Below are 19,975 nucleotides of genomic sequence, written 5' to 3'. Positions count from 1 at the left end.
GTATGTATATATATATATATACATATATATATATATATATATATATACGAGGTCTCTTAGATAATAAACCGACCCTTTTATTTTTTTTTTAACTATATGGATTTGAATGACATGCGATTACACCAATCATGCTTGAACCCTCGTGCGCATGCATGAGTTTTTTCACGCATGTCGGTGATGTCATTTCCCTGTGGGCAGGCCTTGAGTGAGATGTGGTCCCGCCCTCTCGGCTGAATTCCTTTGTTTCACACGCTGCTCGAGACGGCGCGCGTTGCTTTATCAACATTTTTTCTGGACCTGTGAGGAATATCCGAGTGGACACTATTCGAGAAATTAAGTTGGTTTTCGGTGAAAAGTTTAACGGCTGATGAGAGATTATGGGGTGTTTTTGTCGGTGTAAGGACTTCCCACGGAGCTGGACGTCCTGCAGCGCTTCCAGGCGCCGTCGTCGGCCTGTTTCGACCTGAAAACATCCTAATTTAAGGCTTAATTCACCCAGGACGTCGTGAGAGAACAGAGAAGATTCAGAAGAGGCCGGCATGAGGACTTTATGCGGACATTCCACTGTTTAAGGACATTTTTTAATGAAAGACGTGCGCGCAAATTCACCGAGTCGTTTCCGTGACGACTCGGCAAATCTGTGTGTGCCGCGACAGGAAAAACACCTCCGTGTTGAAAACCATTTGTAAAATTCAGGCGGCTTTTGATGGCTTTCAACAAGTGAGTAACTGAGAAATTGTTTAACAGCTTGGGCATGTTCCAACTTGCCCGTTAAGGTTTCCAACACGGAGGTGTTTTTCCTGTCACGACCCCCCGCGGTCGGGTCCGGCCCGACATGCGACTCTGCCCGCACGTTCTTTCATTACAAAATGTCCGTTAACAATGGAATGTCCGAATAAACTCCTCATGCCGACTTCTTCTGAAAGTTCTCTGTTCTCTGACGACTTACTGGGTCAACAGAGCCTGAAATGTGGAAGTTTTCAACTTGAAACGGCAAGACGCTGCCACCTCGAAGCGCAGATCGCCGTCAGGCACCGTGGGCCGTCCTTACGGCGACACTACCAGACCAAAATCTCTCATCAGCCGTTAAAATTTAAAACCAGCTGAATTTATCGAATGGTGTCCACTCAGTTGTGCCTTACAGTTTTGAAAAAATTTTGATCAAACAAAGCAGCAGTCTCTGAGCCATTCCTAAACAATGAAAAAATCGACGAGAGGGTGGGCCACTCCTCACTCAAAGACTGCCCACAGGCAAATGACGTAACCGACAGGCGTGAAAAAACTCTCACATGCCCATGAGGGTTCAAGTATGTCTGATGTAATCACACGTGATTCAAATCCATATGGTTTTTGAAAAAAATAATAAGGTCGGATACTTTTCTAATAGACCTCGTATATACGAGGGCTGTCCGTAAAGTATAGGTCCTTTTTATTTTTTTCAAAAACTATATGGATTTCATTCATATGTTTTACGTCAGACATGCTTGCACCCTCGTGCGCATGCGTGAGTTTTTCCATGCCTGTCGGTGACGTCATCGCCTGTGAGCACTCCTTGTGGGAGGAGTCGTCCAGCCCCTCGTCGGAATTCCTTTGTCTGAGAAGTTGCTGAGAGACTGGCGCTTTGTTTGATCAAAATTTTTTCTAAACCTGTGAGACACATCGAAGTGGACATGGTTCGAAAAATTAAGCTGGTTTTCAGTGAAAAGTTTAACAGCTGATGAGAGATTTTGAGGTGATTCTGTCGCTTTAAGGACTTTTCACGGTGCGAGACGTCGCGCAGCGCTCTCAGGCAGCGTCATCAGCCTGTTTCAAGCTTAAAACCTCCACATTTCAGGCTCTATTGATCCAGGACGTCGTGAGAGAACAGAGAAGTTTCAGAAGAAGTCGGTTTCAGCATTTTATCCGGATATTCCACTGTTAAAGGAGATTTTTTTAATGAAAGTCGGGACGCAGCCGACGCGGTGTGGCGGCACAGGAAAAACACCTCCCTGTTGATAACCATTTGTAAAATCCAGGCGGCTTTTGATGGCTTTCAGTGGAGTGAGTATATGAGAAATTGTTTATCAGCTGGAGATGTTCCAACTTTTCCTCAAGTCTTCCAACAGAGGTGTTTTTCCTGTGGCGGAGCGTCGCGGCGGCTGCGAGCCGACGCTGCAATCCGCCCGCACGTCTTTGATTAAAAAAAATCTCCTTTAACAGTGGAATATCTGGATAAAATGCTGAAACCGACTTCTTCTATTCTTCTACTATTTGAATCCAAATAACCACAGCAGTTTTGTTGTTTGTTTGTATCTTTGTTTTTAACAAAAATAACTTGCATATTGATATGTCAAAACAAGGTCATTGAGGATAAATTTCTATGACGCACTCCACATCTTGTTTCCACCACCCTTCACATTGAATTTCTCATGCTTTAAACATATATTTTGTCACTTAAATCTGGTTCCTACCTTTCCAGAAGCAAATATATGGAAGACAAAAACAAACAAAAAAGCCAAACTGAAACAGTCGGCCATTTTTGACCCCATCTTGGGCTTTAAAGAAACCAAAAGGGGTTTTTTGAGGACTTAATTAGCTTTTGATCTTACTCTTTTTTTTTTGCCTGATCCTGAAAATTTCAGCTTGTTCTGCAAAATTTCCAGTTTTTGCCATTTTTGAGCTAATGCACTTGAACTGTAAATTGAAGGAAAATATTCAACATTGTACTGTAATTTGAGCAGCGTTTCTTTAGTCTGCCTGTTTCCATACTCCTCGCAGGAGCTTTGTCTGATTTCCATCAAAGTTGAAATGTGGATAACAGTAAACCCCAGAATTACTTTTAAAGGACAAATGTCATTGGAGTGAAAGGTCAAAATTTGGATTTTCAACTCTGATGTTCAACAAATGTGCCACACATAGAGAGCCGGGTTTTGAAATTAACCATCCATCCTTCCATCTTCTACCGCTTAGTCCAATTAAGGGTCGCGGGGGGCTGGAGCCTATCCCAGCAGTAACATCAAATTTGCTGAAGGTCAATCACTGAGACCGATGTTGTGTTGTGTCTGCCTGTCTGTTTGTTGTCCTACTTCTCCCACATCCTTTTGCAAACAAAATTATATTGTGACACTAAGCACCCAGAAGGGTAATGTGGCTTTTTTTTTTTTTTTCCAATGATCATCCACAGAGTTATGCCTGTAGAGTAAATTTATTCAGAAATGTCATATTTTGAGTAGGTCAGATCTGACGTTGTTAGATCAAGAATTGTACACAATTGGCGGTGGGTCTTCCAATTTGTCTGCCAGTTGTGGGTTTGTGGCCAAGTCACACCCATGTTCAGCTAAACTGTCTGGATAAACTGTTTTGCTAAATGAGGCTATGTGAGAGGGCAGTTTGGTGAGGATGTTTTGGGGGAAAAGTTTCCTCCCGGTTTAGAGGAAGAGAAAAAAATGTCAACACACTCCTCTAAAGTGTGTTTTGCTATACAGTCTGCATTCCTTCAGTGGCTCCCACTGAATAAATTTGCATATTCTGGTTCTGCTGCCGTCGGGGTCTTAATGTACAAACCATTCTGACTCAACAATACATGTTGTGACCATATGAATTCAGACCCAAAGTTGACCCAACAACAACCTCACAACTTTTGTGACACACTTGAACAATGTGGGTACTGACGAATCTGAATAGTTTTCAGAATGTCAACAAAATGTCTTCATCCATTTAGCCACAAATGCATAGACAATGGTTTTGAGTCCACAGAGTAACTCACTGATGCATCTCAACCGCAGACCCACAACGTCTTGGCGCTTTGAGAGACCCACCGTGAGTTGTGTACAAACAGCCACCCAGCAAAGTTTGTGTTGGGAAATAGACCACGCGGGGGAAGATGTTGGTTAGTGCACCCCACAAGTCCCACCAGGGTTCAATAATTACTGATCAGGCACTGTGGAAAACATTACCGTATGATCACTTACAAAACCCTTTACTTTTGTTGCAGAGCTCAGTGTTGTTTTAATATTGGAATAATTTTGCTTGTTCTTGTTTTAGGACAAAGGTGCACCTGTGTTCTTGTAATGCTGGCTGCTTTTAGAAAAGAAACAAGCATGGGCACTCAAAGAGTGCAACACCCAAGTTGTAGATGTTTGACACAGAGTCATGCAAATTATTTCCTTGTGACTCTGTGTTACCATAATATATGGGTGTATGTGTGGTCTTGACATTTGATCAAGTATGTCCAAAATTGAACCACTTAATTCTTGACTCATCCCTGAGCACATGTGGTCATGAGGTCACTGGACAGAGGTGTTTGGTGATGCAGGAGAATGAAGGTCCAAGTCTTTAAGGTCCTAGTCCTTTCTGTGATATTGTGTGGTTGTATGAGTTGGACGCTACCCAGTGCCGTAAGGTGATCATCGTCTTTGGCACTTTCTTTGGAGTATCCTTGGATACCAATGGAATGACATTTGTCAAATGAACTGTTACTTAGGGAAACTCAGATGAGGTGCATCACTCATGAGGTAGTGTCAGCTACAATGTTTTGGACATGTGGTGTGTTTCTCTGCGCATGATCCAGCATGCAAGTGCCTCAGTGTTGAGGACATCGGCGACTGGAGAAGGCCAAGGGGAGCCTATGCTTCACCTGGCTGTGGAAAGATACATGGTTATATTTGAGAAGTGGGGCTGGACCAGATGTCTGTCTGGGTGCTTGCCATACCAGGACCCTTCTCTTAGATGAGTTGATGACCAAGTCTGGAGAGTCCCATCCATCATTTTGTTGTTACCCAAACATGGGTTTGCCAAAGGTGCCACCCCACACTTTGGTGGACAGGAGCTTCCACATTCCCTCGGTACAATAAGGTACCAACGTTTCCAACAACAGTACTACGTATATTTAGCATTCGATCATAATTACAGTATATGGTGTAGGGTGTGATACAGTGATGACATGTTTTCTGCTGTATGTCACAGGTCCACGTGGCCTAGGCTTACGTAGGATGGCTGTCCGGTTACAGGCTTTGAGTTCTCAGGTGCAGAGACTGAGCAGAGAGAGTGATGCCGCTCATCTCACCAGAGATGATTTCAATCTACTCCTACAGAGGTATTCTGCTCTAAACCAAACTGATCTATCATTTCCATCTCAACATTTTGAAAGTGGAGATTTTCAACCTTTGTTTACAACCAAGTATAAATTAATTCTTTTAGAATTGCTCAACTTGTTTTAACACTGCGTGAAAGTTGATTTACTCCCATATGAATGTAATTCAATAAGAAAAGAATAATTCTGATCAGGGAATCTTCATATATTGTTTATATGACTGTAATAAAAATACTCAGATCAATGACCATATTTTTGTGTTGTACAAAGAAATCTATTGGTTATTTGGCATGCACTTCCATTGTTGCCTTGAAATTTTAGTTAAAAAATGGAACATTTTTCCATTTTCGCTATTCAAATTGCAGTAGCAGAGATTTTAATTTAATTATTTTATTTTATTTTAATTTATTTTATTTTGTATTTTAATAAAGATAGCAGCAGAATCACACCACATTGTTTTTTAAAATATGTCTGATTCTGAAAAGACTCAGTAAAAGGGGCAGATGGTTCATCTACATTATGGAATAACTCATTCTATTTGTTTCTAGCCATTGAAACAGTTAAAGATAAAAAAACAAACAAAAAAAACCTCTTAGACAGTGCATCCGGAAAGTATTCACAGGACTTCAATTTTTTGCACATTTTCTTTTTATGTTACAGCCTTATTCCAAATCGGATGAAATTCATTATTTTCCTCAAGTTCTATACACAATACTCGAAAATTTATTAAACATAGAAAAACAAAAAAATACATGTACATAAGTATTCACAACTTTTACCATGAACCTTATAATTGAGCTTGGGTGCATCCTGTTTCCACTGATCATCCTTGAAATGTTTCTACCTCTTAATTGGAGTCCACCTGGGTTAAATTCAGTTGATTGGACATGATTTGGAAAGACACACACACCTGTCTATATACTCAACAAAAATATAAACGCAACACTTTTGGTTTTGCTCCCATTTTGTATGAGATGAACTCAAAGATCTAAAACTTTTTCCACATACACAATATCACCATTTCCCTCAAATATTGTTCACAAACCAGTCTAAATCTGTGATAGTGAGCACTTCTCCTTTGCTGAGATAATCCATCCCACCTCACAGGTGTGCCATACCAAGATGCTGATTAGACACCATGATTAGTGCACAGGTGTGCCTTAGACTGCCCACAATAAAAGGCCACTCTGAAAGGTGCAGTTTTATCACACAGCACAATGCCACAGATGTCGCAAGATTTGAGGGAGCGTGTGCAATTGGCATGCTGACAGCAGGAATGTCAACCAGAGCTGTTGCTCGTGTATTGAATGTTAATTTCTCTACCATAAGCCGTCTCCAAAGGCGTTTCAGAGAATTTGGCAGTACATCCAACCAGCCTCACAGCCGCAGACCACGTGTAACCACACCAGCCCAGGACCTCCACATCCAGCATGTTCACCTCCAAGATCGTCTGAGACCAGCCACTCGGACAGCTGCTGAAACAATCGGTTTGCATAACCAAAGAAATTCTGCACAAACTGTCAGAAACCATCTCAGGGAAGCTCATCTGCATGCTCGTCGTCCTCATCGGGGTCTCGACCTGACTCCAGTTCGTCGTCGTAACCGATTTGAGTGGGCAAATGCTCACATTCGCTGGCGTTTGGTACGTTGGAGAGGTGTTCTCTTCACGGATGATGCAAAGGAGATGTGTTGCACTGCATGAGGCAAATGGTGGTTACACCAGATACTGACTGGTATCCCCCCCAATAAAACAAAACTGCACCTTTCAGAGTGGCCTTTTATTGTGGACAGTCTAAGGCACACCTGTGCACTAATCATGGTGTCTAATCAGCATCCTGATATGGCACACCTGTGAGGTGGGATGGATTATCTCAGCAAAGGAGAAGTGCTCACTTGTGAACAATATTTGAGGGAAATGGTGATATTGTGTATGTGGAAAAAGTTTTAGATCTTTGAGTTCATCTCATACAAAATGGGAGCAAAACCAAAAGTGTTGCGTTTATATTTTTGTTGAGTATATAAGGTCCCACAGTTGACAGTGCCTGTCAGTGCACAAACCAAGCATGAAGTCAAAGGAATTGTCTGTAGACCTCCAAGACAGGATTGTCTCGAGGCACAAATCTGGGGAAGGGTACAGAAACATTTCTGCTACTTTAAAGGTCCCAATGAGCACAGTGGTCTCCATCATCCCTATATGGAAGAAGTTCAGATCCATCGGGACTCTTCCTAGAGCTGGCCACGCATTTAAACAGATGGATCGAGGGAGAAGCACCTTAATCAGGGAGGCAACCAAGAGCCTGATGGTCAGAGCTCCAGCATTCCTCTGTGGAAAGAGGAGAACCTTCCAGAAGGACAACCATCTCTGCAGCAAGCCACCAATCAGGCCTGTATGGTAGAGTGGCCAGATAGAAGATAGGTGTGCCAAGCTTGTGGCATCATATTCAAGAAGACTTGAGGCTGTAATTGCAGCCAAAGGTACATCAACAAAGTATTGAACAAAGGGTGTGAATACTTATGTACATGTGATTTCTTAGTTTTTTTATTTTTAATAAATTTGCAAAAAACAAACAAACAAAACATTAATTTTGTCATTATGGGGTGTTGTAAGTAGAATTTTGAGGGAAAAAATTACTTTATTCCATTCTGGAAAAAGGCTGTAACATAACAAAATGCTGAAAAAGTTAAACGCTGTGAATGGTTTTCCGATGCACTGTAAAAGCCCGGGTTCTACCATTGAAACATAACTTATTTTGAAGTTGAGTTTTATCACATCTTTTTAAGGTGGCAGTTGAACATAATTTTTAAGTAGAATCCCCTTGATATTTTTTTGTGTAATAGATTCATTCCTTAAAAGAAACAGAGAAACCAATTTTTTTAAATTTTATTTAGAATATTGTTTTGACATTTCTGATTAAATTTTCTGTTGATCCAGAGATGAAGGAAAACAAAATATAAAATGCTATATGTTTCATAATTTTAACAAACCTTTACACAGAACTAGTAAGACCCTTTGGCTGCTCCTCTGTTTTCATTCAGGGTCACCACAGCAGATCCAAGGTGGATCTGCATGTTGATTTGGCACCGGATGTCCTTCCTGACGCAACTCCACATTACATGGAGAAATTTGGCAGGGGTGGGGTTTGAACCAGACTACAGTGCTTTAATTACTACCCCCTCCCCGCTTAAATAAAACTTTTAAGGTTTTAAAGCAGCAAGTCTAAGATTAATTTCATGTTTGCTGTGGTAAACAGCTAAAACAAGCAAACAGAAAACTATGTTTGATACTTTTTCAGCCTCAGACAGAACCAACAAGACTTGTCCCATTTGGTGGAGCGGGAGCTGAAGAGAGTGTCTCAGAGACTTGACCAGCTAAGTCAACATCATCACCACCGCCATCAGTTTGACACACCACCACCACACAGCGACACCAGACACACAGGTAAGCACACACTCTGATCCTTTACCTGATATTAGTGGACCAAGTGGACAACCACATGACTGCTTTTGAGAGGTGGTGATGGATTAGTTGTCTGCCTGGGTGATCACCATCCACGACCCAGGGTGGTTGTGTAGTGTGGTGAGGTGGTGACGTATGGCACCAGCCTTTACACCCTTTGACTGCTGGGATAGGCTCCAGCTCCCCTGTGACCCTTTATTGGCGTAAGTGGGCATAGAAAATGAATGAATGAATGAATAAGAGCTGAGGAGACTGAACCTAAAATTGTAGGCAGCGAGTACCATAGATGAATCTTAAAGTTAAATAATTTATTCAGTGGGTAAAGATGAATCAGGTGAACAAACGGGTGGAAATCACAACCACAAAAGATCACAAAATGGGATGAAAATGTACAAAACACTTTGGGACTGACTGACGGCAAACTGAAAGACACAGACTGATAAAGACTGACAGACAAGACAGGACACAGGCATGTGATTATAAATGTACAGTGGTGGGCACAGTTCCTCTAATCCACTAATTATCGAAGCACATGTTTTCATTATCGGATTAGCTTTTCAGATAACTTTGAAAACCAACAGCAGTCTAATTATCTTCCAGTAAATTTTGGTCCGATAAATTTTAGACTGCTAACATATTTTTGCAGGCGTGGTAAACAAAGCTTAACAGTTATAAATATTTAGGAAGTCTAAAATCAGTTGGGTACCTACCCGTTAAATATTTTATAGTCGATGTGCAGTTCTATCTTCTGCAAACAGAGAAGAGTTTCTTCCAGAAGAAACCACTCTATTCTCTGCAGACAAAGGAGAACTGGTCACGGAAAAGAAAAAGCTCATTTCTTTTGATTACATACTGATACGCTGGCAATAGCACCCAAGTCATCCAGAGGCATACAGTTTTAACTTATGGTTAAAATTTTAACCAAACGAATTTCGAACAAGTTATTTAAAGCAACGTCACGTCTGAAGTTTTATGAAGTGAAAATATCAGATATATGTTTTAGTTTTAAAGTAATGCACTAATTTTGAAGGTTTTAGTGTGGATATGCTGTGTCCAGGTGCATTATGGGTAATCTCAGTACATTCACGACAAAAGAAATGCATTTGAGACACTCTGATCAGGCTCCACACGGTCAACTCTTTGTATATTGTGCCTAAAACTCTTGTGAATACAGTATATTCTCTGGGTGCGTGCGTGTGTGCGTGCGTGCGTGCATGCGTGCATGCATGCAGACGGACGGACTCGTTGTTTGGGTCTGTAGTCGCCTTTGATGCTACCAGAAGCGATTGTGGTGTTAAAACTCAAAATCAGCTTGTTGTAAGTGTATTAGAAGCAATACTGAAAGTTATTGATTAGCTGTAGCTTCCGATAAATTTTTGGGTGGTTTATCGGTTTAGCTTTATAAAAGATAACTTTTTAGTTAGGTGATTAGCTGTTATTGAAGCTAACTTTTTGGTTAGCTGTGCCCACCACCACAAATGTAGAAAAGGTGTGCAAACAGCACAGACAGAGGACCACATAACCCCACCTTTGGACATGAGAGGGAGCCAGAGACCAGGGGAGCGGGATACAGGAGCGCGAGAAGCATTGTGAGGAACACATCATAAACCCCACCATAAACCCCCAAAATAACCGAACAAAACCACAAAATCCACAAATTGGCAAGTATTATATAGGTGAAACCACAGCGTTTGTTTTGCAGCTCTAGCTTGCTTTTTGAAAAATAAGACAGGTTTATTAAAGGAAGAAGTAAGAAGAGGAATCATTGGTTGCTCCATTATATGCTGTCTACAGATTTGCCAGTGATGGCAAACAAGTTTGAGAAGCTTCATTTTTATGAAATGGAGGGTCGCTTACCACAATAGAAGGCAAAGGAGGATGAAACCCCATCCCCAAAGAAGTGAAAAAAATAATGTTATTCTGCCCTTTATAAGTTCAGCTGAGTAACGTGATTTTTGTGCACTGCCCTAGAGCGCCCTGTGGCGGTTGGTTAGTGATTGTGTTTTGTTGATCTTGGAAGAAAAGAAAATCCAAGATGGTGGTAGCTGTTCATGCGCTGAGCCGATGCTAAACTTCATAACGTTGACAAGATTTGTCCGTAAGTATTGGGATAGGAAGGAATAATAATTTGCTTTTTGTTCTGTGTAAAATATGTACAAATCTGTATATTTATGCTGAGCTGTGAGCAGGCTATTGTGCTAGCCTACATGTGTTAGAATCTAACAAGCTAGTTTGCTATGTTAGATAGCTAATACCATTTGTATATTTTGTATTCTCTTCAGTTTTATGACGGCCTAAAGAGGGCAATGGTCAAAGGCCATTCTACAAATAAACCAGCACAAAAATTATATGTCTGATTATTTGAAGCGCGTTAACTCGCTGTCTAGCTGGTGAAAATGAGATACTTCAGCGTGAGGACAGCACAAATGTCATAAGAGGCGATGGAATATTGCAATCTTCAACCTTACCACTAGATGACACTAAATTCTACACACTGTAGCTTTAAATGTGGATTGTCCACATCATTGTCCAAACTAAAACAGGTATTAGGGTTTCTTCCAGTTATAATATTCTTTTCCAGGCCGGTTAATGCAAATAAATGCACTCAAGCTTCCGACATACTGCCAACATCAACATCTTGTCAACTACAGGCTTTTCAGTGGTTGATACCTTGAGCCAAATGCACGGCTCGTCGCCTCAGTCGAGGTTATACACTCAATGAAATTCACAAGCTGTAGTAATGGAGGGTGAGAATAAGGGGTTAAAGGTCAGTGAGTACAGGTGGTTAAGAGGGCCAAAGTTTAACGAGTCCGACAGAGTCGGCGCCGATCAGCGGGGTGTGGGGAGGAAAACATTTGCATATCCGAAACGACCCTCCGGAGAGGTGTCAGATTAGAATCAGGGTTAGGTGCGCGACGGGTTGTACGGATGAGTGCGCTGAATGCCACGCTGCATGGTTGCTTCGCTCTCTGGGAAAGGGAATCCATAAACCTCGGGCCACACAGACACCCGTCGGCGCAGATGTGAGTGTGTGCGCTGTATTTGCACACACCTAGCTCTGTCACTCTCACATTACCTCACCTCCATAAACTACCACTGGATTACCCAGGAGGCCTTTCACCAACTTGTCTACTCAATCTCTTGTTTTTGCAGATGGAGCCCCCCCCCCACCTCTTACTTTAGCTCTGTCGTACCAGTTGTTGGACATTTACACCTTAACAAGTTTTCTTATCTTTTTTCTTTCTTTTCCATTTTGCTAGGTTGTTTTACGCAGTTACAGACTGTGTGTTTTGGCTAGCGGTAGCACCATAAACGCTAGCGTTTTGTAGAAGGCAGGTGGGTCAGGTGTGTGTATGTTCTTTCCAGTTGATTGACGTTGGCTGGAAATGGTGGGGGCTTACGGGAAACAGTCTCTAAGAACACACGACCTCCAGTCTCATGCCTCTTACACACACACACACACACACACACACACACACACACACACACACACACACACACACGGCAGCACTATACATCGCGCTAATGGCTGCTTGTGTGTGTTTCAGCGGAGAAATTGTATGTCAAAGTTATTAACGCCGGTTCCTTATCAATTTGTGAAAATATACAGAACATCGAGATTAGCTTCTTGTATCATATCTACGGAAGCGTACTGCATTCATTTGATAATTTTTTGTTTTTTTTTTGGTTTGTTTTTCGGAGTAATTATTTGTGTTTTTTCTGAGTAATTTATTTTTTGTCTGTTTTTTTGGAATAATTATTTCTGTTTTTCTGAGTAATTTATTTTTTGTCTGTTTTTTGGGAAAAATTATTTCTGTTTACTGAGTTTTTCTGTTTTTCAGAGTAATTTATTTTTATGGATGGATTTTTTTGAGTAATTTTTTCCTGATTTTCTGAATATTTTTTTCTTCTGTTTTCAGAGCAATTTTTTTTCTAAGTTTAGAGAGCATTTGAAGACACATTCATTTATTGAGAGCTCGATTTGGTAACAAACATGACATTGTTCAGTTTAATCAAGTTTTACTTTGATCTGGGTTTAAGACACTGGGAGATTGTCCTGTCTTTAAGTCATATAGATGGTATTATCAATAGTTTGTCAACTATACGCAGGTACCTGAAAAACAGAACAACAACAACAACAAAAATAACTCTGAAAAACAGGAAAATAAACTGGAAAAAATAGTGAAAAAAAAAGGAAAAAATGGTCAAAAAACAGAAAAAAGTAAAAACAACAACAACAACAACAACAACAAAACAAACCTAAAAATAAATTACTCAGAAAAACAAACCAAAAAAATAAACAGAAATAATTATTCCGAAAAACAGACAAAAAATAAATTACTCAGAAAAACACAAATAATTACTCCGAAAAAAGCCAAAAAATAAATTTATCAAGTGAATGCAATACTCTTTCGTACATATCATATGGAATGAGTCATGAAAATATATTGCCTTTTTGTATTAACTCTACAATGTAGTTTTTGTTACAAATCATGGTTTTGAATAATAACACACTCCAAAATGGATTTCTAAAGAAAACTGATGACTGATGTTTTATCCATAGGGCCCAATGAGAAGTGTGAGGTTCCGATGGTTCCTGCATATCTACTGTGCGCTGCGAAAGTAGAGGTGAGAAAACGGAGCTGATTCTGACTTTTAAAGGGAAAAAAAAATCAAGTTCAAACAAGGTGTCCAAATCATTTTCTGCCCCTATCAAAGAGATCAGGGCCCGGTTTCATAAACCAGTCTAATCTTTCAGTCTGCTAAACTTATTTAGTCCACTAAGGCTAGTCGCCCAACATTAGCTGTATAATCTCCATTTCACATAGACGGCTAAACTTGTAGATTAGCCATCTAACATTAGTCGACAGTTTTCACAGGCATAAGTGACCTTGCGTGTGCCGTTGCCAAAAAATGCCTCCGATGCGTGAGAGTTTTGTTTACTTCTGGGTTGGTCGTCTGCTACAAACATGGCCGAGTCCACTGCACCAGAGGAGAAGCGCTTCCTGAAATAGGCCGTAAACATCTCCAATGGATTATTCCGGTCCCGGAACACCTGCTCCTGCCACAAGTCTCTCCTTCCTTCCTGCTCCATCAAGTGGTGGTACACGTTAGCCGCCATTTTTTTTTAGTAAGACACTGAAATTTTGTCGACTAAAAGAAGATTAGCCTTCTTTTGTAGCAAGCTAAAAACTTTAGTTGGTGAACATGAAACTTGAGCGATCTAAGCGCTTTGTGCAATGACTAAGGTTAAAAGATTAGCCCATTAAGTGAGTTCAGTCAACTAAACAAGATTAAACCGCTGTGTGAAACCAGGCTTTTTTGATCTCTCAAAAGGTCATTAAAAGACTTCAGTCAAATTTAAAGGAGAGCTAGGCTTTGGGTCACGGAAGAGCCCTTTAAAATTTGGTGCATATCTGGATCAAGCATTTGCCTTTCATAATTATCATGATCCTGATTACTAGCATCCTGATTGTAGATGTAAAGTTCAGCAATCAGTGTAAAAGATAAATGCAAGATCAAGGCTGAAAGATTAGAATTAAAGGCCAGAAATCAGGATCAAAGAATGTTAGAGAAAGTTCAGAGGTTCATTGTCAAAGATGAGTGATCAGGATCAAAGGTCAGCAATCAGGATCTAAGAGTCTTAGAGAACAATCAAAGGCTCGGCACCAAAACTGTGTGATCAGGATCAAAGTTCAGCACTCAGGATCAAACATGAGTGATCAGGATCAAAGTTCAGCACTCAGGATCAAAGATGATCCTGTATATTCGTTTTGTGAATTGTTCTGTAATGTATGTCTGTAGTATGGCTCAAGCAGAGGGTCACCCCTTTGAGTCTGGTCTGCTTGAGGTTTCTTCCTCAGAGGGAGTTTTTCCTTACCACTGCTGCTCTGAGGGTTAGTAAGCTTAGACCTTACTTGTGTGACGTGCCTTGAGGCACCTCTATTGTGATTTGGCACTATATGAATGAAAATGAATTGAAAAATTCAAATTGAAAATGAGTGATCAGTGTCAAATGTCAGCAACTGGGATCAATGAATGTTACAGAAAGATCAAAGGTTCAGAGTCAAAGATGAGCTCTCAGGATCAAAGACCAGCAATCAAAATGAAAGGTGAGCAATCAGGCTCAAACAATGTGAGAGAAAGATTCAAGTTTCAGGGTCAAAGTTCAGCGTTCAGGATCAAAGATCTGCATTAATGATCATATGTAAGTAATCAGGATAAAAGAAGAGATCAAAGAATTAACTCTCTCACAATGAAAAAAGAGATAAAAGGAGAATGTTAACAGAGACACAGACACAGGATTGTTTGGTTTTGGCCGAGGTACTCACTTTTAACTCATATAATCAAAAATCAGATGGTACTTAAAGAATGCATCAGTACCTTTGCCAAGACCCAACAGTACTCTGTTTAGGTACATTAAAAATTTGAATGTCCTCATAACATGGATGATCAATGAACAACATTATAAAATCTGAATGAAATGTTAATTAAAAATTATCCTGGATGTGCATCTGGCTCAAAGTCTTATCAACTCTTCACCATATTTTGTCTTTTCTACCAGTTTCTGCAGGCACGATGGCAGTCAGACCCTTGCTATGCCTTTTATGGGGTGGATGGCACCACTTGCTCTATATTGAATTATCTCAGCCAAATAGAAGACTTTTGTCCCCCCCGTCCCGGAAGGAACCAGTCTGCGCTGCCGTGGCACCAGAAACGTCACTCATACACTGGGAAGGTACCGTCACATCTGAGCCGCTGATACATTCTCAAACTGTTTCTCTCATAATGTATTAAAGAGTTACTGTATTTTCCATCAGGTTTATGTGTTTTGCAGCATCATACTGTATTTTTCACCACCCACAGGCTGAGATACGTACAACTCTAAGTCCACTATATGACATCATGAGCAACAGCGCCAGCCCTGCAATAAAATTCATGAGGTCCAGAGTAGAGAGGATGTCTGAACAGTGGATACAGGCTGCACTGAGGATGAGACCGAATAACAAGATGGCAGGATCGCCTCCGATGAGGGTATAAAAGCAACGTCAGCTCTGTCAGCACTGAAGGCTTTTGTTTTTTTGTTTTTTTTAACATTGACAGCAAGCTAATGTAGTTCATTCAGCAGGTTGCATAGGTCGTTCTCAGATACATCTGTGACCTGTGTCACAGAAATGCTAAACAGCCATTTTCAGGTATGAATTTAGTTTATAGCAGAAGAACTTCTAAATGTATAGTCATAGAACTGTGCAAAGTTGGGAATGTTTAACATTGTATACATGACTATAACAGGTAAATATAACTGATTCTCCACAAGGTTGCTCCCTTGTTTTCACTCGGGGTCGCCACAGCAGATCCAGGGTGGATCTGCATGTTGATTTTGGCACACATTTTACACTGGATGCGCTTTCTGACGCAACTCCAAATTACATGGAGACACGTGGAAGGGGTGGGATTTAAACCCGGGATCTTCCGTACTGAAACCAAGCACACTAACCACTTGGCCACCACTCCTGCTTAAGTTGATAGTATGTGAATACTCTTAATTTATTTCTTCTTTTTGGTAGATTAAGCAAATATAGAGCTCATGTGGGTAATTTTATACTCAGCTGAGTTGAAGAAGTCAAGTTTAGTCAAATAGTACCCATGGGAATGAAGACATGACAATTGTCAATGACCTTGATCTTCACCCAAATGATTGAGCTGTGGCTGTCCTGCCATGGTAATTCTGGAATCCAACTAAGTGTGTGCCACATTTGGTCCAAACTGGGTTGAAAATCAAATTCCTTGACCTTTGACAAAATTTATTCTTTAAGGGAAATTTCACGGTCAAACTTCATTGACATGCAAAAGAAAGTAGGTCAACAAACTTGATGTTAGCCCTACAGTTGACCTTTGATAAATTTGATCATGCAGTTTAATTTAAGAACCCACGTCCATATGGGGGCCACGTTTGTTGCAAATCTGTGTGAAAAAACTCACATTATGGCCTTTAGCTCAGTGACCTTGTCCTTTGTTGACTCGTCACCCACCAAGTTTAGCGGAAATCGACCAAAGGATCTGGGAGGAGTCTGAGAACAAAGACAAACAAACCCAAATTTTTGCTGAAATTATAGTTTCATTTCATCCTCAGGTAAATGGACCATGGTGTTAAAACATTTGTACCATTGGTCCTTTAGGTGCTGCTCTATCCCGGTGCCCTGACTGGCAGTGTTGGCCAACATTTCGAAGCCATGGTGGAGAGAGGAGGTCCTCTCGGAGAGCTGGTCCAGTGGGCAGACCTGGGTGCCTGTCTGACCATCTTGGGTCACAACCTGACCCTCAGCACCTCACAGCACCACCTCCACAGGTTCCCAGTAGATACCTCTAGATGTTTCTGTTTACCATCACAGCTGGTCTGTGCTTGCTGCAGAGGAAAGAATGCGACATGATGTTGATGAAGTTTGTAACACCTTGTCTCTGACCTGACAAACTGCACCTTTGTGTGTTTGTTGTGACTGCTGCAGCCTGATAGGAGCCGCTCCAGGCCGAGGGAGCTGCCCAATACAGAAACCCCTGACATTTGACCTCATCTATACTGACTACCATGGCCTCGCTCACCTTCAAGGAAGCATGGGTCTAGCTTTTCTGCATTACCAGTACGACCATTTTAACGAAAAGGAAAAATGAACACAAAACATGTACTTGCATGATTCCTGCACAGGGTTATCTTTAGTTTCAAATACTGTTTTACCATAATATTTTATGGTTGCACATTTTTCATAACTATATGGTGTTAAAACACATATTGCACCATTTTTAGTCAATTTAACACTTTTATTAAGTGTAGGTGACATGTTTTAATGAATATTTAAGTCTAAAATTAAACAGCAGTTTGAAATGTATCCTTTCTTGGTGCACAGTTCTTGAAGAGATAAATATTTGGATTTTGAACTGCGCTCCACTACAAAACCAGGAACTTCCCGGTGAGTGCCGACATCGGAGAAGAAGGAGCAGGTGGCGTCAGCACGAGAACCATTATCTTAGTAGTCCCATTAACTTCTGGATTTTTACAGGATACTGACAGCCCCCGATTCCACCGAGTGGTTCCGGTCGGAGCTGCACCATGTTTTCGGTTTCAGAATGGTTAATTTTCACCATGACGTGTGCACATTTGCACGTTGTCCGTGGCTGCTCCACTTGACAGAAGAGACAAAACGGAGTATTTTCAGATTATTTTATTGTTTTGTGGATCATGGGATAATGTCGTCGCGTGCAGACTGAGACGTTATGAGCACATGAGGCGCTGCGAATCTTTTTCTTGCAGCATAAAGCGGCTCGTTAACAACAGCCGCAATAACGGGTTACAGACGGCGCAGGAACCTGGCACCAAAGTCCCGTGTGACAAATGGACTTTTCTTCAACCAGGACAGAAAGAATTAAATTATTTTCAGATGTCATTTTGTAAAGGTGGAAAAGTTTAAAGATGATCTCACTGAAACGAACAGGTAAGACTATATTATTTACGCCTGTGTATGGTTTTAATATTTAATAATAACATGTTACTCTATTACCTGCAGTACATTAAATGTATTCAAGAAAGAAACAATATTTATTTTAAAAATAGCTGATATTTTCAGTCCCTTGTGTAATTTTTCAGATTTGAAATTGTTTCTAAGGTAAGGTTAGACCTTATGTTGTGTGGGCCGCCAGAAGAGGAGGTACTGCTGGCCCACCACCAGAGGGCGCCCTGCCTGAAGTGCGGGCTTCAGGCACGAGAGGGCGGTGCCGCCACGGACACAGCCGGGAGATGACGTCTGGTCTTTATGGAGTGGGATGATGAAGTGTAGATGGGTGACAGCTGTCAAGAGATAATGAGTGACAGCTGTCACCCATCTACACTTCATCATCCCATTCCATAAAGACCGGACGTCATCTCCACCTCGTTGCCGAGATATCGTCTACCTTAGGAGGTAACCTTCTCAGCCTGCATATCCAGATAAGTGGTTACACAGACGCTGCACGAGTGTGTGTTAGAGGTGGAGGTGGAATTCCCACCGTTGTTGTTACTGGGTGTTCACACACCCACATCTGATTGTCTCTGCTCCTCGCCAGCAGTACCAGATCCGACACGCGGAGACAGTGGCCACCTGGGGTGTTCGGGATTTGGCGGCTCCAGTATTCTCCAGGTTCGGTGGTGGAGGAAATCGTGTGGTTCCGGTTCTTCTCAGGACAGACGTCCTCTATCCTCGAGCCTGCCCACACGTCACCTTTGTTAATTGACTATTGTACATATTCTGTAATCTGCTGTGTTTGGTTGTGCTTTTCACAACAGTAAAGTGTTCATATTTGACTCTTTCATTGTCCGTTCATTTACGCCCCCTGTTGTGGGTCCGTGTCACTACACTTTCACAACACCTTACCTGTGTGAAGCGCCTTGAGGCAACTCTGTTGTGATTTGGCGCTATATAAAGGAAAATAAATTGAAAATTGAAATTGAAATTTCTAAGGAAAAAAAATCCACACTTCCTCATCACTTTTTTTCTGATGTTACAGATAGTAAAGCTATATATATATATTTTTTTATCAGTTCATGACAACCAAAGAGCTGGAAAAAAAAACAGTTTATCACCTCCACCCATGAAGAAATTGCCTGCATTATTTATTTATTTATTTATTTATTCATAATCACCATTCTGTGTTCTGAACTCTGCCAATATCGTCACTGTTGTCAGACTGAAGGTTTTCCTCCAAAGTTTATTGTCATCTAAATAAGGCTCAAAACTACGGTGGTGTTTTAGGGCCACATTGAATTTTATTTTATTTTTTTTTTAGACTTTGAGAATAAAGTCATAATATTACGAGAATAAAGTCGTAATTTTATGTAAATAAAGTCGTAATTGTATGTAAATAAAGTCGTAATTTTACGAGAAAAAATTCGTAATTGTGAAAGAGGAAAAAATGTTGTGTGGGCCGCTGAAGAGGAGGTACTGCTGGCCCACGTGTCACGTCACTTTCACAACAAAAAAGCTTGATTCTGGAAATGAAAACATTGACAGCACACAAAACAGCCTCGTGACTCTCTGTTGTGCCGCATCCATGTCAGACTTCTATAAAATGGTTTTGCTTCTTCATAAACTCAAGTTTGAGGCACTGTTTAGTTAACTACTTCTAAGGCTGTTTCCAAAAAAAAAAAAATCCTTCTAGATCTGCTTCCACATGATAGCGTTAGCCGACGTTAGCTGTGTGTCAACCGGGACACTTGTTTTTTCTCATAAAATACGACTTTATTGTTGAAATATTACGACTTTATTCTCGTAATATTACGACTTTATTCTCAAAGTCTAAAAAAAACAACAACAACAAAAAAACATCAATGTGGCCCTAAAACGCCGGCATACAAAACTATAACTGTCTCCCACAGCTGCTTCAGAATCACCTTCAGACTGGACTTAAAAAAAAAGCTC

The 19,975-nt window shown here is 40.9% G+C and overlaps 1 protein-coding gene across 1 annotated transcript in view; it reads left to right on the top strand.

The window, feature by feature from the left end:
• Window positions 1–19,975, top strand: part of LOC117530940 (alpha-1,6-mannosylglycoprotein 6-beta-N-acetylglucosaminyltransferase B-like) — a 40,103-nt gene that overhangs the window by 7,695 nt on the left and 12,433 nt on the right. The window contains exons 3-9 of the mRNA XM_034193905.1: window positions 4,945–5,074; window positions 8,365–8,510; window positions 13,093–13,157; window positions 15,094–15,267; window positions 15,396–15,563; window positions 16,709–16,878; window positions 17,036–17,167. Of these exons, the coding sequence (XP_034049796.1) occupies window positions 4,945–5,074; window positions 8,365–8,510; window positions 13,093–13,157; window positions 15,094–15,267; window positions 15,396–15,563; window positions 16,709–16,878; window positions 17,036–17,167 (985 nt within the window). The remainder of the gene's footprint in view (window positions 1–4,944; window positions 5,075–8,364; window positions 8,511–13,092; window positions 13,158–15,093; window positions 15,268–15,395; window positions 15,564–16,708; window positions 16,879–17,035; window positions 17,168–19,975) is intronic.

Source organism: Thalassophryne amazonica, chromosome 18 (assembly GCF_902500255.1).
Source record: "Thalassophryne amazonica chromosome 18, fThaAma1.1, whole genome shotgun sequence".
Lineage (NCBI taxonomy): Eukaryota > Metazoa > Chordata > Actinopteri > Batrachoidiformes > Batrachoididae > Thalassophryne > Thalassophryne amazonica.
Note: the sequence above shows the minus strand (reverse complement) of the source record. Positions and strands in the feature narration are given on the sequence as shown.